Source organism: Polyodon spathula, chromosome 12 (genome assembly GCF_017654505.1).
Source record: "Polyodon spathula isolate WHYD16114869_AA chromosome 12, ASM1765450v1, whole genome shotgun sequence".
NCBI classification, from domain to species: Eukaryota; Metazoa; Chordata; class Actinopteri; order Acipenseriformes; family Polyodontidae; genus Polyodon; species Polyodon spathula.
This window is the reverse complement of record NC_054545.1, coordinates 27139639-27164287: the sequence shown is the minus strand read 5'-3', so window position 1 is coordinate 27164287 and position 24649 is coordinate 27139639. Positions and strand designations below refer to the sequence as shown.

The following is a 24649-nucleotide window of genomic DNA, read 5'->3' as shown; positions in this document are numbered from 1 at the left end:
ATTATAATGTACCAATACTGTGATTTGTGGAGAGGGGAGGGCTGGGTACACCAACCATCTTTCTAATGAAGCCCATGTTAAAGATTAAAGATACTTAATTTTTTATTGTATTAGTTTGATGTTACATGTGTAAATGACCAGAAGAAAGATAATTTTTATAGTGTGACTATTTGAAGTAATTTCTTTTCTAGAACATTAAACAAGCATCAAGCTTTTCCTCTTGTCAAGACCCTTTTTAATGTGAATAGTGATGTCATTATCTTTACAGTAAAATGTTCAGTTGCTAATTGAATAGAGTTTATATTTTGAATGGTCTTGCTTATGAGGGTTTTAAAGAGTAAGATAGGGAGGCAGTGCTTCTCTATGTGATGGCTCTGATTTGTAGATCGTAATCCCTGGGTTTACAGCTCAGCAGACTCTGGAGAATAGCAGACCCCCCAGCCTCTGGGTGCACGGTTGAAGTTGGGTCTGTTCAGGATACGTGCCAGGCTTAAATTGGGCTCAGTCTGTGCATGGGAGAGCTCGAAGCCTGGCAAAGGAAATGTCCTCTCGTATCCTGCTGTTCCTCCAAAAGGCAAAGGCGCTCTGGAAAACATAGTTAGCATTTTTAAATATCCATTCTTAAACTTCTTGAAATCTGGAATTCTATAGAATAACTATATAATTAACGTTAGGAAACTCACCACAGAACTTTCTGTTTTAATATCTGAAACACTACTTGATTTTTTAAATATAAAAAATACCAGAATTGCTTTTCTTTTGCTTTATTCTTATAAAATGTAATTTATATTGGTTGTGTTCAGATATTCCATTATTTATGGAAGGGATGAGATTCCATAACTCCATGAATATTACAATGTGTGTGTGTGTGTATATATATATATATATATATATATATATATATATATATATATATATATATATATATATATATATATATATATATATAAAAAAAAATTTTTTTTATTGAACAGACTTTTGTGTTACTTTGTGCCGTCTACGTTATTCAGTATCGTATAAAATCATGCAGCCTGGAGGAGCTGAAAGGTTGGCAGTGTTGGACAGTGTCAGATTTCTGCTGAGGTTTAAATAGAATCTGGCCCCTCTGTCAATGTCGAGTTCAATTTTCAGAAACACAAGGTCTGAATGGGGAATCCCAATACAGGCAGTGTGAAGTCAAGAAGCAGATGTTCCACAGAAATAATAAAAAGTACCATGCTTAGGCAAAGAAGCTTGGCAGTCAACTGAGTGAATTTAATGCTGAAGTAAGGTATCCCAAGGGTGAAGCAGTGATGTTACTGCACAACCAGTTCACTGGTTCAGAGTGGATCTATTCACTCACTTCTTAAACAAGGATTTTCTTACACGAAACCTAATACAACTGTAAACGGGTTAAGAGCTGGTTTCTGGTGCATGGGGCGTTTTGTCTTAAACAGCATGATGAATTTAAGTGGTATAGCATTGGTGCAGTCATATTTTTCAATGCCTTGCCTATGGTGAATTGCCATTCACGGTCTTGAAAGAAATGCAATTGGAAAAGGAAAAAGATTGGGTAATAAAATGTTGATTTTAGAATAAATTTCCTACCAATGCATTTCTAGCTACTTTTGAACCTTTTTTTCACATTGTAATTGCTATAACCAACAAACCACCTTGTAATAATGACTGACCAGCTTTGAAATACAATGATGAGAGAAGTAACCTCTGGAAGTCTAAGCAGTTAGTCACAAGCATAACCTGTTGAGCTCTGTTATTTTAATGTGGATTGGGTTGTCTGCTGGAGCCGCCAAAACTCATTTATCAAAGAACCCCCAGGTCAGTCAATCCTGTCTTTATAGGCAATGAGTGGGACACTCGGGAGCGTCTTACCTATTGAAGCACCTGAACTCTGGTTTCTGGGGAGGCTCTGGGAGCTGTTGGTTCAGGGAATGCAGGAGCTCCTCTGTATCAGTAAGGGACTCCCTCCAAGGTGACTGGTAGGATTTGGGGATAACTGTGATGTTAAACTTCTCATGTGGGATTTCCTTCAGGGGTCCAGAGTACCCTAATGAAACAAATACAGTGAAACCTGTTCTAAAAGGCTTGAATTCCATCACATACATACAGTTAAGGGAACGTGGATACATTCAGGTCCTTGGGGTTGGTTCGCAGAGTCACAAAGGTTCCTGCCAGTGTATTAGCTACACAACATTAATGAAGGTGCATGTCACGTTAATAATATTGTTATTATCAGGTTATAATAAATTGGGTTTAACACATTTTTAAAAATCCATTTGAGGTGTAGTACTGAAGCATTGCTAAATCTCTTAAATCAGTTAACTAAAACATGTTTGAAGTTTTGTAGGCAAGAATTTTCAGTCATGTTGCCAGATCATTATCTTTATTCATTCTAAAACTAGCACTTGTACAACACCTGACCCAGGAGAAATACTTGAAAACCATTAACAAACTGGCTTGTTCTCAGTGGTTACACACATAATAAAATTAAAATTTAATTTGCGGTTCAAAGTTTAGAGGTCGAGAGAGAGTCAGATGTTCCTATCTAGAAAATTCCTAGATGGGCCCCTGTGGTTACACATCCCAGGTGAGTTCAGCTTTGAACCAGATCTCCCCTATTAGGCCTATAGTCCTGATAAAGCTTCTCAGTAAAAGTTTTGTAAAGTGTTGAGCATTCCAGTAGAAGTGCTTTTTTTATTTAAAAAAACGGAAAACTTTAAATCTGGGATCTGAGCCCTGATTACCTGGTGCAATGGAGTTTGGGTTTCCGCTTTTTTTAGCTGCTTTTTTCTTCAGTGTTGAGAGGAAATCACCTTTGCCAGGTTGCTCGACATAGATCTCTGTTCTGAAATTCTCTTTCCCGCTGTTTGACAATAGCTGAGTGCCATTCTGAACCTTGTACAAAACATAATTTACATATAAGAAATCAATTACTTTAACAAGATCAATGGGCTGGATATTGCTCTTGCTCTCAATAGTTTGTACCACAGATAACTTGTAGAAATGTAGTATTACCAGAGCCCATGACTCCCCCCCAGTCTAACTTTAGGACAACAAACTAATCTGTTGCACCATTGATGTCAAAGACTAACTGAAATGACAGCTCTACTAAATCTCTTGATTTAAGGCTGGTTATGTAGATCTTGATTAGCACTAATCAGTGTTAATCAAGGTTTTCGGAAAAGGGAGGTTAGTGAATTATGGACGAGAGTAAGTGGGTGTTTTAGATGCTCATTGATTTAAAATACCTCCCACAAAAACTATGCTGTGCTTGCATAACCTCCCATTAAACTTTAATGTGGGCCTGTAAACCAGCTGTTAGTGTTTAAAGATATGCTCTACAGAACAGTGGTTAGATGCCTTGGTCAAATGCCTGTTTTTTACTATTTTATCCCTTTTATTTCTTGAATTTATATGACTGCATCATGGCTGAATGATTGGTGTACACAATAGGGAAAGTTTTGAAAAAACAGTGCTACTCACAGTGAGAGGCCCCTCTTTCATGTTCTCCAGAGTGAACCTGTCGACCCGTTTCTGCCTCTCGTGAAACATCCTCGACCCCTTATTGGAAAGCAAGGCCAGCTCCTCCATCATCACATCCCTGGGGACACTGATCTTCTTCCCCAGGTTCAAGTGGTCTAAAATTGAGAAGACACAGTGCCTCATTTTTAAACTTGCCATGTAAAATCTGAGTTAGTTACTTGTATTACTGTATTTTTTATTAAATTTAAAGTCTACATTTACAAATTACACATTGGTGGATAGTCCCTATTAAATATACAATAACACTTTGCGACCAGTTTAAGGGAACATGATGTCTCTTAAAGGGACAGTATATAATGTGTCATCTCTGCAGCACTATAAAACTACTGCGGATTAAGTCAACCCAACAATACTGCACTTTTACCCTGATAGAGATGGCCACTTTCAACACTAATGAATGCATCCACCATACTAGATTTGTGTGTGAATGGTTTTAAGAGCATGATAGAGACTTCAGGCATCTTGCATGGCCATGACAACCCCAAATCTCAATCAAATGCAGCATATTGAAATTGAAGAATGCATTTGTCACAATGATGCTCTGCCTACCTCTCTCCCCCAACTGGTTGAAATATTAATGACTGAATAGATTAACATGCCTCGGGACACCTTCCAGCACCTTGAGGAGTATATGGTAATAATAATAATAAATAAACTGAGTTCATAAAAATGGACCCTTTATGATCAACACTTGGTCAGCGATCTACAAGTTTAAGGAGTGTTGACTGGTAAACATGATCTTGATTATAACAGGTGGAGCTGTAAAGCCTATTTGATGGCTCAGTGGATTTATTTCATCCTTCCCATTCTGCAATTGTAAGTTTACTGCCAAGCACATCAGTGTGGACAGCTGCACACACAGTTGCCAAAATAATTCTGGAAAGCATCAACATAGAGGGCTTCCACAATTCTCTTGGAAATGGCAGGATGAACCGCTGACTGTTTGTTTTTGAGGTGAAATAAACAATTTATCCATTGACTTAAAGTACAACTGAGCTTAGTCAACTGTTTTTTTAAAGTTATTTACTCCATCTTTAATGTAAAAAGGGTCAGAAAAGTTTTCTCTTAGATCCTGATTTTTACGCAAAGGATACAAATGTTGCCAAACTTTTGTCGTATCATTTTTCCTTAGAACCTGATCTACACTGTTGTACAGGTGACTCCATAGAAGTACAGTATAATAAACTAATTTATTATAGAGGATTTATTGCAGGCTGTAAAAAAGACCCTTTTAAAGAGGCCCTCACAAACGTCATAACAGCATGTGTGTGTGTGTGTTTGTTTGTGGGAGAGTGGTTGCATGGGAAACAGGCTTATAAATAGATATTGTGTAAGCACACTTTAAAGGACTGTAAGTCTGGACTGAAGATGGAAATTTATTTGTGTTACTTTGCTGCACACACATGGCATCAGCAGTCCAATATAAAACATGTGTCAGAGTCATATTTTGATGAGCTAAGCCACCTACAATCCAATGAAATATCTCAGTCAAAATGAAAATGCACACACCTAACAAGTCTTAACATTGTTTCTGTTGCTTCCACCACGTACTTAAATCATATTTGTTTACATATTATACACCTGTGAAAAAGAGTGACTAAATATCAAAGGAGGTTGTGCTTAATAATTAAAAACTCCCAGCTAAAATTGCACAACACATTATTAAACCCTTCTTGATAAGTACTTTTTAAATTTATTAAATTCGTTTACCAGTCACTATATACAGTTATCTACACCTGTAAACCAAACAGGTACAAACTATGACATCAGTAACTTAATTACTAGTGATACGAGTCAAGATGACCCCCTTAGCATATTTGACCAGTACTGGCTTATTGCAAGATACCTACCTCCCTCAATCTCTTTATGTGCTACCTTTGCCCTTTCTTTCCTCTCCTTTACCAGATCTGAGTAAGATACTGGCATCTTATTCATTCTTTAAGTTTCCTCCTGTGAAAGACAAAAACAAAGGTACTAGAGCATTATTTCTGGCTGCTAGGGGTTGATGTGAATCTCTACCCAATGAGGATAAGGTGGATTGTATAAGAGCATGTTACAGCACCAAGGAATTCCCCTGGACCTCACTGACCACCTTCACCTCCCCAGTGCTGTGAACAGATAAAGTCTAGCTGCGGCTTATTCCAGTGGGCTCTGGCTTGATCCAACTCAACCCTTCTTCCTTTTTTTAAAATCAATAGCAAAGTTTCATTTTGTGTTTTTCAGATTCTAGAAAACACAAGATTTGGTGTTCATGAAAAGTTTATTATGAAGTAGATTATTATGATATAAATGTAATTGTGAAAACACAGTAATTAATCATGTAATTGCCAGTAATTGTCTCTGATGATTAGGTTAAGGTTAAGATTGAGGTTAGTGATGGGAAATAAAATGAAGAAAAAATGACTTCATGAAATGTAATAATATGAAATTGTATTTTATAAAATGGCAATTAATGGTAATTGTTGCTCAGTTAATATAAAGCTCTATCCAATATAATAATATAGCTGGATTCTCCTCTAGCTTTTATATGAAGGCAGGTTCAAACTGCGACTACAGGGAGATGAGAAATCGGAGTGACAGTGCTTGCAAACATGGTTTTAAATAAAGAGAATTCAGTCAAGTTTTCAGTCATTCTGCATGGTTTGTAGTTCTGTTGCTCTAATATTAAGTTATTATCATATTCCTCTCTATATTTACCTGGCAGTGAGCTTACTTTGAGTTTGCTTTGGGTTTCAAATCATGTGCAATGTGACCTTTCAACATTGTATCTGTCGATATATAGGCTGGTCCAGCAGAGCTCCTCCTGATTTAGAAACAGCTTCAATATCAGGTTCCTGTTAAATTAAACCGGATTTTTTCAGATTTATTCATTCAAATTATGAGGAATCCTTAAGCAGGTCATATTAGGCTCTGTTTTTCAGTAGAAGCAAATGAAACAAACTAATTGGAAAGATCCTATTATAGAAATGATTCCCCCCCACCCCCCCCCATGGGTTTAACAGCATCGGTATGCTCTGTTCTTATCTTCTTACACCATTGTTCCTTCAGAACACTTAAGCAGCATATAAATCCAATCTTAATAAGTCCCCGGAATCCATAAATAAGCAGCTGAACTGGTTGCACAATAAGCAAGGGAATCTCGACTTTGGTTGGAAGTATTCCCTCCAGAAATCTCTGAAATGCAGCTTTAGGTTTTGATCTCGTCCTTGTAAGACCCAAGTCTCACTAAAGTTAAAGATAAGTTTTCTAATACTTTCCAAATAGTCTTCAACTATTCTTACAGATTTATAACTAAGATTGTTTAATCTTCCAACTGGCCAATTTCAATTTGGTACTCCATGAAAGTCTTCATATAATTGACATAACTTTGTATTCATTCAAAGATGGCTAGAGAATGATTTTGCTGTCTTCTTCAAAGACCTGTCAAAAACTAGAGGAGCAGCCCGAATTCTGTGAACTTTGTAGCTGTGAAAAATCATTTGGGGAAATATTGTTTATAGAATACGTTAATTTGTCTTTCAATACAATAAAGTCCAATTAACATACTGGCCGGCAATCACTTACCTGCTCCAGTTGGTGAGAAACGTTTTTGAGCTGTTAACAAGAATCTTCAAGTTGCAATGATTCTTAACCTTGGAGACACTTGTCTGCCTTCCTTCCCTGCCCGTAGCTCTACTTCTCAAGGAACAGCTGGGCAAGCTGAAAGTCTTGGACATCTCCACATGACATCATAAACCGAATTTAGCTGAGCCAGGGTTGGCTTGGAAATGTGAACACTGTTGGAGTTTTAAGTCAGTCTCTGGCTGCATCATCTTAATAATAAGAACACGATCTGGGTACATTAAACTTTGGGCTGACCAGGAGCAGCTGGGTTTGGTTATTCTCGTTAAAACCAGGGACATCGGAGGTGTAGGAATTTTGGACATTGAGCTAGGTTTAACTGTTTTGTTGCCTGACTGAAAAGTTTTGTTACCACTGGGAGCTAGACCGGGAGAAACAGAATTCATTTCACATAGCCTCCTGACAACCACCAAACTAAAAAAATAGAACTATTTCACAAATTACCATTTCAAATGGGCAAAGCTTGAACTGCAAACATAAAACAGCAACACAACGCCATGCCCACTGTTATATCCGTGTCCCATGGTAATCAATCACAGCTTTGTTTATTAAAGTATTGCAGTAGTTCATTTTTTTCCTTTAATATATTTTATTTGGACCAGCTTGGGTATCATTATGTCTGCCCAAGCTTTCGGAACAACACACGTCTCTTGATCAGGTAAAAATAGGTTGTAAACATATGCTCTTTGTAAACATATATAGACAACTTTGCTTCTTATCAATATCCATTTCCTCCAGTGGAAATATGTAATAAGCCTGGATAAACTTTGGTCCAATCAAAAGTAGTCAGGGATATAAAGGTCTGCCTACAAACAGGCCATTGTTTTATCATCCAATTAGCTCCTCTGAACCGTAGAAACATCTACTAATTACACCTACATCTCATTAAAAGCCGTCATAGTACAGGAATATAAGGCAGCCACAGTGTTTCCTGATTAAATCCGCCTCTAAGGTTATCATAAAGAATTGAAATACTTGTCCTGCTGACATTCCCCTAATCCAAAAAGCAGTCAATGTGTCATTGGCATCCTGGCTGGGGGACCCCCCCCCCCTAAAAGAGCATGAGAGACCCACAGCAGGGAAGCACATTTCTGTGAGGGGAGGCACTAATTCCACTCTCCAGCTGTTACATCCAGAGGTACTCAGGTAACTGACAAATACATTTCATATGTACAAAAAGAGCAAGTACTCTTCAAAAATATTAGTAAACAGATAAAAGGACCAGCAGTGTTTCAAAGTAAATATCTGTCATTTTGCCAACACTCTAGCACTGGCAATAACAGCTTGTAAGGCATTTCCGTTAGCCTATAGATACACTCCTGTTGGCTCTAAAATGGGAACATAAAGGTAAGATAAAAAAGTGGTCAGATGATCTGCAAAATATCGGTAAAAATGTGCCCCTCACTTAAAGGTGTACAACCACATACTTTAAGACATAGAACTATTCAATTGATATATTTTCAATATATTTATAAAGGTTGTTATTGATTCATTCTTGTACTCTTTCACAGAGGCTACTTTCTCTACCAAAATTAAAATTTGAATAAAGGCAACTAACTTTTTATACATTTCTGTTTGTGTTGCATTGCTTTGTGAGCTGCAACTTGAAACTATAACCTCCTGCTGATGCAGGTAAAAGCAAGAGGAAGTTTGAACACAAATCCACGAAAGCTAGCTTTGCTTTCTGACAGTAAAAATCACCTGAGGCAAAACCACTGGTAAACAGACATCAGTGAATTCAGGTTCAGCAGTAGATCCCCAAACAGAGGCCATGACTCATATTTGACTGCGGAAAAGTAAGAATCCAAGCTGTGCACTTTCAAATGTTATGTAAATCTGTTAATACAAAGGTGGTCATGATTGTGGCACACTGCAGGTTCAATGTCAGATTAGGTTAGGATACAAGATTTACTGTCATTGTTATAGTAATATATTCTCCTTAAAATCCAGTTTTATGCATTAAAAACAATTAGTCATATTTGAAACACCCATAGAAATCCATGTAAACCACTGGATTAACTGCAATATTTGCTATAAAATGGAATGTGCAGCAGGTTGGTCTTTGAGCTGCTGTACTTGTAAATAAGCACTTTGAGCAGGCATCTGTTTGCAGTCTGTTTGTGTCATACAGTGCTATAACTGATCATTGCTTCACATGTGAAGAGGCATCAGGTGGTGACAGGTGCTTATCAACATGCGGGTGTGTATAAATGAGGTCATTGTAAAAACCTGGCTGTTTTAGTTACCATGTATTGTCCAACTTGCAGTTTAGAAATCAGTCAACCGAGATATCCCTAAGCTACTACCCCAGAGTCTGCTGCAGGTATTTTTTTTTTTTTTTACTTACATGTTGGTTTCTAATTATAAATAGGTTTAGACAGTAATATATATATATATATATATATATATATATATATATATATATATATATATATATATATATATATATATATAATTGATATATTATATTTAAATAACGAACATTATATGTGCCTTGTATAAAGAGATTTAGTTGATATAGTATGGCATTTATTGTGGAAGGAATTATTTCTGTAATTCATGAGTGACCACTGATTTTGTTAGAAAATGTTTTGTGAAATCTCACAAGTTTAGCAGTGCGTATTTTTGTCTGTTATGCTGAACTGTTACCGAGGGCTAGGATCGCAGGTTATCTATTGTCCTCTGAAAAGGCACCGGGGTGACTGCTGCTCCGGGAGTGTTTACTGTACGCACACACTGAACACATCTACGTGCTTTTCTAGCACCGTCTTCGATGGATTCCGTGAGATATCTTTGGTTTAAATATTTCCTCAACCTAATTTGAACAACTGTTAATGCAAGTACGCGTTTATCTATCTCTAAAAGTAGCAACCATGACGCCAATCAGCTATAGCAAAATAACAACACATACTTTTTGCTCGAAAAGTAATGTAATTTAAAATAAATTAAACTTTTAACCGTTTTTTTAAATTATTTAAATTAATTAAAAATAGCACAAACCCATTTCTACATAGTGGAGGCCCAGACAGCAAAAACGAAACAGGAATCTGAAGCTTAAGGTTATTAAGGATTACTTTTTTGTTGTTGTGTTTAAGCAATTTACTAATATTAATAAAAGTGTATGTATTAAGTACTAAGTAACATATAAACTGATATGATCTCACATGTTGTATACGGTATTTAAACAAATAGCATGTAAGTACATAAAAACGTTAAATAATGACAGTGTTGGATAAAGAAACGTGGCTGCCAAATAAATAAATAAATACATAAGTAAATAAGTAATGCAATATCTCACTAGCACAAGTACAAATTCACAAGTCAGGCGGGGGTTGGTTGTCACGCTTTTTACTCTGTTATTTTCTTCAATCTGGTGACATTCTGCGAGGTTCTGTTCCTCGCTATATTGAAGAATAACTTTTCACGTACAAATTGGTGTTTTTGTTTTTTTTGTTTTTTTTTTTTTTTTTTTCTTTTCCAGCATAACTTTATTCCAAATATGATATTTAGACGGTTGAAAATGCGCCGGTCACCTGTGACAACCTGTCCCGCACTGGGGTATGGGTTTGGTTGTCACAAAGTAGATCTTGCTTTTTTAATAACAGAAAGTTTCTACTGTGACAATGACAGAAAAAAAAAGTTGTAGTTTTACTTTTTATGTGAAAAAAAATAGACTTGTATATATTTGAAACGGTGACCGATGCTACAAAATAATACCACCGCTTTCACAGAATCAGAGGACAAACAGTAAATAATTTAAATAAGCGTTATATGGTGACATATCGCACCTGCTGGTGTAAATAAAATAAAATAAAGTAGAAAGAAAAAATATAAGACTATAGGATTTACATGTGAGAACCAACCCCCAAAACTATGTGACAGCCTGCCCCAACCAGACTTTACATGATAATTTAATTCTCTCAGTAACTGGGAAAACTTACAGGTTTTGTTTTTACACCAAAAGACAGCCAGTGTCTGGTTCTATTTAATATGGCCATCAGTTCAATCAAACTTCAATACTACTAAGAGTTAGATAACAATACTACTAAGAATTATAACAATATGTAAATTTTTTACTTTGTGTATGAAAAAAAAAAAGAAATGTGTGCTAACCTTTATGTTAGATGGAATTGACCTCAGATTACAAGATGGTTGACTTCCAGACAATAGAAGACACATTTCAGTGTCAGTATCACCTGCCTGCACCATTTAGTTTCATAGTTATGAGCACTGTGACAACCAAACCCAGTCTCCCCTAAAAAAAAAAAATCAGATTCTATTTTGGATTAGGCCTGGCCAAAGGAGCAAATTATTTTATGGAGTCTGTGAAGTCAAGAATGGCGTATCCGACGCGAGTACGTGGAGATTTGGGACTGACAAATACTGGCACCGGTTTTGTCGTAATAATGATCTTGTGAAACCGGAAACATCTAGCATAAGTATTATGAAGATCCAGCTATTAAACCCACTTGTTTCCTCTGATGCTGTTTTCTAGCACGGTGATATGAATGGCGAGTTCTTGTGACATTTAAGGTTTGACTTGCACTGTTGAAACGCTTTCTGATTTCCATGTTATGTGTTAGCCATGTTTTTTTTTAAATGCAACAAAATGTTTTTTTCACATAAAGTGCAGTGCATTACCACATGTCGTTACTTTTCAAATTACTGAAAAATGTAATCAGATTACAGTAGCACCTTTCATCTCCCCAACACTGCTGTTTCATTAGCTGATTTGACAGGAAGCTGTTAAAAGTTTAAGATGAAACACAACAAGTCCTCCTGAAATGGTGTGTCACAATGATATTTTGAAAGTAATTTAATTAAAAATGATGTAATACGTTGGTCTTGCATGTAAAACACAGAACACTGCATTTAATCTGCATTCTACTCAACCTGTGCTCAATTTGAGAACCAGCCCCTGTGCCTCTATAATCTTAATGGGGCTCTGTATTGTTAGATGACTGCAAAGTTCCCCTCCAGAAAAGAAAACAATGTGTATGTTTGAATGCTTGAAGGGAACTCCATTCTGTTCACGCAGTCTCTGGCAGCCGCTTTGATGATGTACGGGTTGCTTTGTGAGAGTCTGCACGATTTTATCAAGGAGTCGTATGGAGACGATGTGTGGAAGCTGGTCCGGGAGAGAGCAGATGTCAGACTGCATTCGTTTGTGACCCACCAGGTAATCATCCTCCTCATGAGTGTACTGTTTCATCACCAGTTCCCTGGTGCGAGGCAAGTAATAAAGAGTCCATAATAAAGCCATTAACCATCAATTTTAAAAAAAAAGATCCCCTAACCATTATGGTTAGATGGTTTCACACAAGGAACTCGGATGGGTCCCAGATACTGTTTGGGAAATAAATGATATAAGCTCAGTTTATTTGCCATTGGAAAATGTACATTTCGATGGCATGATCATTTCCGTCTTGACATTCAGCAAATTTCTTATTCCGAAAAGTAACATAAAATTATCCTTAATACAGAAAAGCAGAGCACAGACTGGTAATGACACCCATATTGCAAGTAATATCACTTGTACATCTCTGGTGGCTCATTTTTGAGGATCACTGGTTTAGAGAAGCAGCTGTTGGTTTACCAGATCCTTTTATTGGAAGGAGAATGAAGTGAGATTCAGTGCAGGAGTTATGTAAGGATAAGGATGGAGTTCTTGCAGGAATAACCCAAGCAAATTCCAAAGACTTACCTTGCAGTCTGACTGGCCTGCTCACGTAGCATAGGCTCACCTCCCCCTCCTCCCAGCGAGGTGCAGCTGCTGATACATGCCGGTCCTCTTCCCCTGCAGGTGTACAGTGAGAGTGTCATTCCCCGCATCGCCAAGGCAGCCAGCGGAGTCACTGGCACCCCATACAATGAGCTGATGAACTCCTGGGGGGTCTACTTCTTAGGGTTTGTTGGGAAGTACGGATATGACAGAATATTAAAGGTGGGTGCATATAATCAGTAAAGAAACATGTCCCACTGCATATTAATAATGTTTTTTTTTATATTTGAATGATAGGAATAAAGTTGCCTAGGGTATATCAACACCTAAATAAAGATGTTTAGGGCATAAAAACACGATGCTGAATGTACAAGCTGAGGTTTCAAACACACAGCATTACAGCTGCTCATAGTTAATTAACCATGCGTTATACACATATGGGCTTCAGTTTGTTTATTCCTGCATTGTGTCTCCCATGGCTTGTGCTGTACCGGTACCAGCAACCTGGATAAGCCACAGGACATACGTAATATGCAGAGACAAGCAACTTTATACCAGCCCTGTAAATCTGAGCTTTACCATTCACTGGCTGTGCTTTTGTTACATTTTGGTCTGATTATACGATGGTACAATTCAGTAAACCTTCAGTGAAGCAGCCCCTCTTTGTCGTAGGTGCTGGGTCGGCATGTCCGAGACTTTGTCAACGGACTGGATAACCTGCATGAGTACCTGCGCTTCAGCTACCCCAAAGTGCAGCCTCCTACCTTCTTCTGCCAGGAGGAGTCTGCTACTGGAGTCACTCTGCACTACAGGTACCTGAGCTCACACGCCTCTCTGTGCTTTACAAAGTGCAGCCCTCACCTTCTTCTGCCAGGAGGAGTCTGCTACCGCAGAGGGTTTTTTTTCTGTTTTTTTAGTGATACATTCTTAATCCCATCCCTGCCAAATTTCACAAAAACTTCCAAATTTAACTAAACTACAAAAATACAAAATCAAATCAACACACAGGATTTCGAGGTTTTAAAATAAATGTTTAAGGAGCTAAACTGCTGTTTAAAATATATTATATACCTGGCATAAATATTTACTGAGCTTGAATATAGTCCAGCCCTGAATTAAGCATTGTCATTACCTGGTTGTCTATTTGGTGCTGGTGGGCGAGTGCACAAATATTTTAAATTGGAAAGAGGAACCACAAATGTCAAAATGAAGGTGTATTTTAACAAAGACATGCAAGAAAAATAAATATAATTTAGTTTAGTTTTTTCTAGATACATATATAAATAATATGCCCTCCGACACATTTTGCTCCCAAATTCCACCTGTATTGTAAAGATGATGGAAAATGCAGTAGCCTGTTTTTTTTTCTTTTCTTTTAAGGGCTCACCTGGGATTTGCTCACAAGTGACTCCCAGCCTTATTGAAATTGTATGTGCTGTAAACAAGTGAATGGATAAAGCTGATCTTTTCCTATGTCTCCTGTCCTGTCTGCAGGAGCAAGCGGAAAGGCTATCTGCACTATGCTATGGGCCAGCTGCGCCAGATGGGGAAGCAGTTCTACGACACAGACATCCATGTGGAGGTTCTGTCTGAGCAGCTGGTGGGGGACTATTCTCACGTCACCATGAGGTAAAACAGAGATCTCAGGGAACAGCAAAGCAAACGCATACCTTCAGAAAATAGCAACTGGAATGCATTCTGTTTCAAATAAATCATGCAGTTTGTCTGTCAACTTCATCCAGAATTATATCTTTAATTGTAGGTTATGTCACTTGTAAAACTATCTGACAAAACTCTCTCCATTTTCCATAGCAGCATGAGATTCAGTACTGTATAGAAACTCACCCACCTTTTCATAGCCCACTTTCTTCTGGAGTTAGAAATATAGATCTGTTTTCTCATGCCGATGTCCATCCTACTAACTTGTTGTAGGTTAAACTTTGATAACTCTGCGTATCGCTACATCCAGAAGGAGGATGAGGAGGAACACGAGATCTTGCCCATCACCAGTGATTTCTTCTTCGATGTCTTTCCATTCAATGTCGTCTTCCGCCAGGTAACTGTCATATACGGCTTCATATACTGAACAGCATTGTAAAGTGCCTGTGATAACAAGATGTTTTTGGTTCTTTGCACTGGAGCACAAGCTTAATAAATGTGCCCCAGTGCCCTCCAGATTAATCACAAGCATACCTGAGTTCTGATCGTCTCCCACTCAGCCCATGCTTCACCAAAAATTGGAGCAGACAATCTCAGTGGTGTTGTAATGGCCACTAAGTGGCCGCTAAGACCTCAAAACTCATTTCAGGAAGTAATTTAGAGATATGTTAAAATGCACAGGAAGTTGTTTTGAGATATCTCAAAATGAACAAGAATTCATTCAGATGTATCCTATAATGAGTAATATCTCCAAATGAAGTGGAGATAACGAATTCAAGGCTAAATAATTTAAAGATCTCTTAATAGTTTGCTTGTTGTGGCAGATATTTATAGCTTAATATTGATTATCTAGGGTAAATTAAGTATAACGCATTGGTTAGTATATACATTAATTATAGTTACTCAAAAGAAACTATTATCTAACTTTTATCAGCTAATGTAAATACATTCAATTAAAATACCAATATTAACTTAATAATTAAATATATCATTATTTTGTGTATATAGCTAATTTAATATTTTAATCAATATTCTCCATTGACCTAATACATGTTATTTCTAACAGTGCATAATTAATATTAAAAAAATAATAATCAGACAAATCTGTTTAATTACTTTTGTTTATTTCAAAGTTACAAAATTAAGTAGGCCACAGGTATTAGCATCGGATTTCTAATAACTCATTGAGTAATTAGTTAAGTGTGTTCAAAAAATGATTTGCCATATACTTAGTCAGAATTCTATATAGTTAAAGCATTTAAAAATACATTCATATATTCTAGCAGAGGAAGAATTCAAGATATGTTCAAATAATGGATTAATTTCGCATTTCATTATACACCATTTAAACAAATGAATCCTATAATTTCTATGCACCTTGGAAATTCAATAAATATGCAGGCAAAAACAAATTTTGTTCTTAGACCTTATTTGACCACACATTTCAGCACTTTTCTAAGCAATGCTGGATGGACAGCTTCATTGAGCAAGGAAGATCTGTAGAGGAGATTCTCTACCTCAGACTGACCTGTTCCTTCTGTCTCCTTTGTATAGTAACACATAGCCTTAACATGCTAATTGATGATAGGTTATGCTCCAGGAATTAAGCCTTTCCTGCCTGTCTGTATGTCGGCTCTGCCACAAGGCCAGATTTATTCCAATAGCTCACTAAACCACGGCCTTGCGGTTTTCAATGTTGGAATTTCATAGTGAATAATTATACAGGCGTTGTAAGGGAGAGTGTCTTTAAAGACAGGGGATCATTAAGTTATGAGGTTAACAGCTATAACCAATAACGAGTGACCTTGCTGTTTTAGGACATGGTGGTGCACAACATTGGCTCAGGACTGGCCACAGTTTTCCCTGATTTGGACGGAAAGAAAATTAATGATGCTTTTCTACTGGCACGCCCCCTGGCAGAGTTCACCTGGAATATGGTTTGTAAATCTCTTCCATTCACCAAGGAAAATGGCAGTTAACTAGTTCACTATTAAAAATTAATTTACGTTCCAAACCTTGAATCAAAATCACAGCCTTTCTTTTCTTTTAATTCTGTTGTTACTCATTTCCCCACATGTCCACTAGATGGGGCTATATTCTACAATATGCCTGGCAAAAGCAAATGTGTATTCCAGGAATAGCCACTGATTGTTACATACTGGCTTCAGTCCCTTTAAAAATACTGTTTTTACCTGGTGAACTGACAAGTTCCGCCACTTGAGCCCAGACACTCTGAATAGCTGATAATACACTTGGGGTTCAGTGTTATTTTTTTGAACAATGCTTTGATTGAGAACCACAGTTTTGGTGTACACTATAATGACGGTCACTCTTGTCTTTCCACTGATTTCAGATTAATTCACACCCCAACAATTTATTCGAGATCATGTCCAAGGAGCCAGTGAAGAGAGAGCGGAACCTTCAGAATCGTGTGCAAAGTAATTAGTTTCTTCATGGAAGAAATGCTTAGAGATACTAAAGTGTTTTTTTTTTCACATAGAAGTATAACAAACTGTGCAGGAGCAAAAGTGTAATAAATATGAGCAATGCTACTTTGACTAGTATCAAAATATTACTGATTCCTGACCCTCTCCCATTCATCCAGACTACACTGCAGACTGGAGCAAATAACGCAGTGGTTTTGTAATGACCACAAAGAGATAAAACCACCAAACGCATTACAGGAAGTAATTTAGAGATACATTGAAATGCACAGGAAGTTATTTTGAGATATCTCAAAATGAACAAGAAATTATTTAGTGGTATATTATAATTGATAAGTGAAGTTAATGCATTAAAGGTATCTCAAAATGCTTATTTTAGCATATCTCTTAATGGTTTGCCTGCTTAACATAAAAACATAATTTCAAAAGATCTATAAATGAATGTTAGATATCTTTAATTGATTTGCAGAGCTCTATAAATCAATTTTAGATCTCTGCAAATTTACTAATAAGATATCTGCGAGTCATTTAAAAACACCTGTTAATAATTTCGAGATCTCTTAAATAAAACATATCTTGAAATATACTGTAATCTGAGATATCTCTACATGATAGTTTGGCTTGGCATATGAACAAGCTGCATGCGTCTCAATGAATTTCTAATACAATAATAAATACAAATAAATAAATCTCATGAACTCTATTTATTGCATGAACTTATTTAATTGAATTTAATTGGTCCTTTGATTGAATTCCTCTTTCAGACTCTGATTACGAAAATGCAAACCGCACTGCTGATGTGGATGTGGAGCTCATGGCATTTCAGTCCATCATTGGAGATGATTATAAAGGTATTTTCACATCCTGAATCTCTCCACTGTGTAAGTGTGGTATTCGCCAAAGGTGCTATTTTATAACATGGGTAGCCGTATCCCTTTGAAAACACACCGGTCAATAACATATCTTAAAGTGATTATACCCAACAAAATAATTCAATACATCTTACCTGTTGAGCACTTCCATTGATTATTAAGATCGAAAATGGGTTTAAAATCAACACGTTAGACCTGATAAACACATTTTAATTTTAAAACATGATATCTGGTACTACACTAAGTTAAGAAAGTCTCTGACCTCTGGAAGCATAGGTTTAGTCATCGTGCTTATGAGTTTAGTAGTCTCAGATTGCACCTCAGGGGACCACTGATCAATATATCATGACTGGCGCTGAGCACCTTGCAGACAGCCTCAGCCTACCTGTATATGGGAACCGAGACTAAACTGGCTGCAGGTTAAGTGGGCACTGTGCTTGTGCTGCTGCCAATCCAGTATACCAGATATCAGAGTCCCAGCTCTGGCAGCACTGGTCAGTAGAGCGGCTGAAACAGGTGAATCAGTTATTCAGTCTGAGTTCTCCACAGCAAGGAGGTGCTGACACCCAAGAGACTGGGCTAATGCACCATGCCACTTGAACACATAAAGCAACAGAAGTGAATTGATTAAGTGCAATCAATTTGCGCTGAAGGAGAGCAGCAAACAGCACAAACCATTTCCGTTTGGAATCTATATGTTACTGTAAGGCAATCTGAGAGTAGAGGTGCTCAGGGTCTGTGGGACCAGTCGTTAATGCCCTGGTTGACTGGGGTCTATCTAGTTTTGGTAAGGGCTTTGTATATACCAGTTTGATATACAGTGTAGAAGAAAAAAGCTGGAAATGTGTGCTCCAAAGCCTAACTTTGTCCAGTAGGCCACCAGAAATAGTGTTTCACAAGGTCAAACGTTCCCCAAAAAAGAACAAATAAATACATGAATGCAAACCAAAGTAAGTAATAAAAGAATGTAGCTTGGAGGCTTAGATCCTCAAGTCAGGACAAACAGCAGTTATTTGCAAGGGCATGAGCTCCTTTGTTTTGTGAAGTTGTCGGGTAATCCCTTGGACAGGAAAACCAATGGGCTTCCTTTTGCTGAGTGTTTTGTGTTTTGTAATACACTTCTTAGACGGGAACAGCGCAAACGCAACAGAGAGTTGGGGAGATGGGAGCCGTTGCCTGAAACTGAAAGGACAGATGAGATACATGCCTGAGTGGGAGTCCATCATCTTCCTGGGCACACCTGTGTAAGACACACTGATAGGAGGATAGTTTATACAGTGTTGACCTGTCTACATTTTACAGCCATTTGAACAGTTTTTACCATGGTTGGTTACTCTTTAGATTAAGAGTGTGAATAGCAGTGTAATTACTTTGTAATAACTGTTATTACACAGTAACTACCATAGTAATTATAATCAACAGTGTTAGGCAAATTGACATTTGTTTTGCTCTCTGTCTCCCTGTGTAGAATGGAAAGCCTGAGTGCCATGTTTAAGACCGGGCTGTACATCAATGATCTGAGCATGCACGACTCCAGTCGAGATTTAGTGCTAGCGGGGACACAGCAGTCTGAGGAGCTAAAGCGAGCATTGATACAGGTACAATATCATCTTTCAAACAAGGAAGATTCAACAGCACTGAAATTGGGTGTTGTACTAAAGCTAATGAAAAGGAGGACACTGCAATAAAGTTCAGTCTTACTGTCATGGAATTCAGTGTATGTGCAATAAATTATGTTCTGTTGGTTTAGGAACAGAAAAAGTCCAGTAAGCTGGAGGAGAGCATGAAGATGCTGGACTATGAGATGAAGAAGACGGATGACCTACTCTACAGGATGATCCCCAAGCCGGTTGCTAAGCGACTGCGGAAAGGGGAGCCGGCTGTACACACGTGTGAGGTAAGCCTGAGCTTCTGTCCAATAACCAGACTGCACAGCAACACAGCAAAAGTACTATCGGCTGGTTTCACTGACCCTTATCTTGCACAACATAATGTAACCAATAGTAAGGTTGTCCAAGGAAAAATATGTAAGTCAGTTCTGAGTAAAACAGAATAAATGCAAATGATTGTGGAATTGCAGTGTGTGTACATTGGCAGTACAATGGTTTTGAATGTTTGGCGATACAATGGTTTTGAATGCATGGCAATACAATGGTTTTGAATTATGGGACACAAGGATAGCTGCAGGTAGCTATTTTGACGTACTAGTGCCATGAACCACCACATCAGGACAAGAAGGTGTCCTGTGAAGCAGCAGCAGCAGCAGTTAGCGTTATTATCCTGTCCGTTGCACAAGGAATGTGTTTAAGATGCTAACTCTCCTGCTCTGTGCTTCTCCAGGTGTTTCCGGATGTGACGATCCTCTTTAGTGATGTGGTGGGCTTCACTCGCATCTGCAGTCACATCACTCCCTTGCAGGTGGTCTCCATGCTCAACACGATGTACACCCTTTTCGACACCCTCAGCGAGAAGCACCGGGTTTTCAAGGTACAGTTTGTGCCCTGCCTTGTACAGGTGACCCTTCACTGCTGTGACCTCACAAAGTTCACCATGGTCATTGTAATTCCCCTGCTTTTACTGTGCTTTACTAGAGCTGGATTCCACCATACATTATCACACAATGCTCCGCGATTTGCCATTCTTAGTGATCCAGGACTGCCATAGTTTCTTGCACACTCTTTGTTAAGTCCAGCCCAAGTTGTTATTTCACTTCTTATAATTATACGGTTTCAAAGCAGTGGGTTTCACAGACTGAATTGTGTGTCCTCAGGTGGAGACTATCGGAGATGCGTACATGGTGGTGGCTGGAGCTCCAGATAAGACCAAGTACCATGCTCACAACATCTGCGACATGGCGCTAGACATGGTCCGCTCCATTGACCACCTCAAAGACCCCTCCACCGGAAACAACATCCAGATCCGAGTCGGTGTGTGCAGACCTTTCACTGCAGGACTCTGTTGCTCTCATTGTCCTTTTCCCTTTAGCAGAACTTTAAAGTTGCAGTGCCCCATATGGGTAATAAGATCGTATACTTCAGCTCGTATACTATACCTATGATACTGCCTAGCTGTTATTGGGTCGAACCCACAGTGCTACTGAACACACCCTGAGTGTGTTTCTTCTTTCTGTTGTGGGCTGAAGTAAATCTTTCCTTTGTCAACTGTGTTTAGGAATCCATTCTGGCATGGTGGTGGCAGGTGTGGTGGGACACAAGATGCCTCGCTATGGACTCTACGGTGACACTGTGCACACTGCCTCTGCCATGGAGAGCAATGGGAAGGTGCAGAGATATTGCATTTATTTTATTTTGCTGCTTCTTTCTCTGTAGGAGGCACAACTGAGGGTTGCACTGTGGCCACACTGCAGAGCAGAATTTTCAAATAGGTTAGAGCGTCAATGTAAATTTGAATGTCATGCGTCTTTGGCCAAATTGGCAAAAAATGACACTGTATATTTTTGAGCCATTCCAGCTTTTAACTTATAATTATGGCTCACAGTAACCTAGAGTAGCTCAAACTGCTACACAGTGGGATTCTTTTGTTATTCATTGCTACAGTACCTGCTATACAGTATTGTGTACAGTATGTGATGTCTCCTTGGAAACAGCTGAAAAGGTGATGGATTCATCTCAATGTGTTTCTTCCAGGAAAAATATGAACTGTATAATTAAATCAATAGTATCAAGTGACCTTCCCAACAGCATGTAAGGCATTACGATTCCATTTCATGTTCTTTTGTACTTCTCTTGCTACAGGAAATGCATATTCAACTAAGCGGGGCCACCTACGAACACCTGAAAGGAAGCCATTTTATATTTGAGCGCAGAGGAACCATCACAATTAAGGTGACAAGTCCCATTTATTTATTTGTGACCCTGGACATGTGAAGAAAATATAAAAACAATTGCATTAAGTCAAACAGCCCATGGGCAGGAGCTGTTAGGAAGGTATTTTTATACCTTCATTTTTGTTTTAAAATAGTGATACTATTAAGATTTAAATCACTATGATATCTGGAAGAAATCAATGCTATACTGTAATATTGCAATTTAGTTTTAAAGCAGCTTTCAGTGAGCCATTTACATCTGATTGGTTCTGTCTGGCTCTGTATAGGCTGAATTGAAATACATGTACCGATCACAAGCACCTTATTCAACAGTTCAGGATCTTGCACTCATAGGATTTGATATACAATCTTTTTTTTTTTTTTTATACAATATAGAGTGACAGGTACTATGATTGGAAACCTGACTGTGCACCACAATAGTCTTTCTGCAATCAGATATATCCCATTACAACTTGCCTTTAGTATATAATCAATAATATGATTGGACTCAAGTGTATTTATGGTAACCATTTTCTCATTTCTAAGTGGTTTGGCATGAACTATGACTTGTTATGTTTTTCAATCATATTACAGTGAGGAGCAATTAAGTTAACGGGTTTCTAATGTATATCCACAGTGCAAGCTTTAAAGTCTTTATTAATCAGGAATTTAAACAGGGGCACATTAAAGCTATATTCTTACAAACATTTACTGTGACATAACCTAATAAGCATGGCAAAGTGTAATACAACATACTGATTACTTCAAACACAGCCCTGAACTCATGATGAGTGTGATTAAAATGCAACACCCCTAGTGGCAGTCTAATTAAATGGTCATTTAAAAGTCAAGCAGGTTTAGGAACCTCATACCTTTAATCCACCAATCATGAAGCTGGATTTCAGGCCACTGCTAAACAGTAGTTGACAGAACTATTCAGTATTCAGAGAGAATGTCTTTAAAAACTGAAATGAAATCAATCCGAAAAAAAATCCTGTAAAATAAATATTTTAAATGATTCAAATGATAACAAAGGGTCCCTGAGTGGCTCAGCTGGTAAAGGCATGGCCCTGTGGTGTGCTGGGTGGATCAAACAGTTAGGGGTTTTCGTTGGGGTTTCCAGAGGGAGCATGGTATTAGCTTTGGCAGGAAACACCGTCAGGGACTCCTACTGGGCAGGTGCCTGGTGAGCTCCTGGTGGACAGGACTGGTCTTTGTTTTCCATCTGCTGGTTTTGAAAAGCTTGGTCATGGGATTGGAAGATGCCCACGGACCTTCAGTTCTCCTGAGCTGTTGTGTGGTGAGGGAATGTAATTGGATATTCTAAATTGGGGGTAAAATGAAATAGTAATAAAAAAAACAACAAAGCTAATAGTTTCAGGCACTACTTTGGTAGTTGACATTGTCTGTGTGGCAGCACCCACACTGTATTTTCCAATGTGTTCAACTACCAGATGGCAGTGCCCTTCAATTGGATCGATTGCTTAATTAAAGACTATGCCAATTTAGAACGATTACACTCTGAATGAAATAGTTTTTAACAAGAGAGGCTAGCCAAATAAACAAGGGGGATGAACAACCAAGAGTCCTCAAGTTTTATTTCAGAATCAGTAGTTTAAAAATACAATTAACAGTAAAAATTCCATGTCAACGGTACAACAATGAGAGCATATATACACAGTCACATGGCTTAAGTGGCTCAGGACAGCTTTGAACTGTAACTGATCAGAGTTCTTATAAAATGAGCCCATTCTGCTTAGCTCAGCACTGTTTTGTATTGAACATCAAACAGATAAAAACATTTTACACATTATTTTATGGTGTAGATTTTCAAGTGATTGCCATAACATATTTTCAGCTATTACAGTATACACAATTTGAGGATAGCAAAAGCAATTGTCAGATCTGCAATAATGGTATTCTTGTATGTTTCTTCAGTAAAATGAAAGGGTTAATACAAGAACATCAAAACAATGGAACTATTACAAAAAAAATGATGCAGAGACCCACTTTTGAACTACCCATTTCAAAGACATTGACAGACTACAGATGGATGATATTTTATTTACCATCAAACATCAAGAAGTTACTGCACTTCAAAGCCTTTTGACCCATGCTATTACTGTTGTCTACACAAGAAGGCAGACAGTCTTTCTTTTGCAGGCCAGATCAGATCTAGTTTTGCCATTTTTGAGGCCAAGTAGCTGTAAAAATAAGGTCTGCTCGGTGTCAAATGTTTGTTCATTTTTTTAGGCAAGTGGCCAGTTTAAGTAAGCAGCTATTTTACCATGTTCTTACCACCCATTGCAGTGCACGTTGTTGTGATTTTGTACAGCAGTCAATCATTAAAGAAGTGCATGTTACAGTACCAAGGTTATGACTGTCTAACAGTCTGTGGAAATGTATGCTGATTGCTTTTTTCGAAGTACTGGCTCAGTGTCCAGTATTACATATAAATCACTGCTTGCATTTAGGAGGGATTGAATAGTGCGTGCTTTTGAAGGTAAATTGCCTTACAGATACAAAATGTTGCCCCCCCCCCCCCCCCCCCAATATTAAGAAGTTAATATTTCTATTCCTTGTGAAACACACGCACCACACCCCCTCATTACAACAGCACACCTTCTGTTATTGTCACATCCCATGAGTGGGGTTCATCACCGTCAGATTACTGAGTAATTGTTTGCATCTAAAAGTTTTAGGACTATTCCATTTTCTTTGACATTTTAGACAGTTGCTGTTGAGAGACAAAGCCACTGGGTTCTTTCTTATGTTGACGTCTCGTTCATGCTGGCATGGTATGGTTAGTAGTGCTTCCTCTGTTGGTTGTCACACTGAAGACTGCCTGGGAATGACGGTTGTTCATTCTCAATTTGAAGCCCATAGTCTGGTAATAATACACTACTGGGTCCAGGCAACTGTTGAAACTAGCCGCTGCTAAGGCAATCCGGTACGATATGCAAAA

The 24649-nt window shown here is 38.1% G+C and overlaps 2 protein-coding genes across 6 annotated transcripts in view; one reads left to right on the top strand and one right to left on the bottom strand.

The window, feature by feature from the left end:
- Positions 1 to 84: 84 nt before the first annotated feature.
- LOC121324536 (myozenin-2-like) lies at positions 85 to 7235 on the bottom strand. 4 transcript variants are annotated; one of them, XM_041266543.1, is made up of 7 exons: positions 7105 to 7235; positions 6254 to 6374; positions 5391 to 5490; positions 3481 to 3635; positions 2742 to 2892; positions 1870 to 2044; positions 85 to 585 (listed from the first exon to the last, which is right to left on the bottom strand). In XM_041266543.1, exons 3-7 carry the CDS (start codon positions 5473 to 5475, stop codon positions 402 to 404), a joined length of 750 nt encoding a protein of 249 aa, XP_041122477.1. In that variant the 5' UTR covers positions 5476 to 5490; positions 6254 to 6374; positions 7105 to 7235; the 3' UTR covers positions 85 to 401. The 4 variants fall into 4 exon arrangements, with proteins under 4 accessions (XP_041122477.1, XP_041122476.1, XP_041122478.1 ...); XM_041266542.1 differs by lacking the exon at positions 6254 to 6374; XM_041266544.1 differs by lacking the exon at positions 6254 to 6374 and having other exon boundaries at positions 2742 to 2886.
- Positions 7236 to 9407: 2172 nt separating this feature from the next.
- The window catches only part of LOC121324082 (soluble guanylate cyclase 88E-like), a 24685-nt gene continuing 9443 nt past the window's right edge, over positions 9408 to 24649 (top strand). For both annotated transcript variants that reach the window (XM_041265542.1, XM_041265543.1), the window contains exons 1-16: positions 9408 to 9484; positions 12200 to 12340; positions 12965 to 13105; positions 13556 to 13695; positions 14378 to 14512; positions 14816 to 14939; positions 16360 to 16479; positions 16896 to 16980; positions 17751 to 17837; positions 18985 to 19102; positions 19327 to 19456; positions 19609 to 19755; positions 20199 to 20345; positions 20629 to 20785; positions 21030 to 21139; positions 21614 to 21703. In XM_041265542.1, coding sequence (XP_041121476.1) covers positions 12218 to 12340; positions 12965 to 13105; positions 13556 to 13695; positions 14378 to 14512; positions 14816 to 14939; positions 16360 to 16479; positions 16896 to 16980; positions 17751 to 17837; positions 18985 to 19102; positions 19327 to 19456; positions 19609 to 19755; positions 20199 to 20345; positions 20629 to 20785; positions 21030 to 21139; positions 21614 to 21703 — 1854 coding nt within the window. In that variant the 5' untranslated portion in view covers positions 9408 to 9484; positions 12200 to 12217. The remainder of the gene's footprint in view (positions 9485 to 12199; positions 12341 to 12964; positions 13106 to 13555; positions 13696 to 14377; positions 14513 to 14815; positions 14940 to 16359; positions 16480 to 16895; positions 16981 to 17750; positions 17838 to 18984; positions 19103 to 19326; positions 19457 to 19608; positions 19756 to 20198; positions 20346 to 20628; positions 20786 to 21029; positions 21140 to 21613; positions 21704 to 24649) is intronic.

Bases quoted from the DNA above. Each gene is read 5' to 3' on its own strand.
- LOC121324536 (XM_041266543.1), bottom strand. From the start codon at position 5,475: ATGAATAAGATGCCAGTATCTTACTCAGATCTGGTAAAGGAGAGGAAA. The intron at 3,636-5,390 runs GTAGGTATCTTG...TCTCAATTTTAG, and splicing joins ACATAAAGAGATTGAGGGAG to ACCACTTGAACCTGGGGAAG. The intron at 2,045-2,741 runs GTAATCAGGGCT...TTGTTTCATTAG, and splicing joins CCCAAACTCCATTGCACCAG to GGTACTCTGGACCCCTGAAG.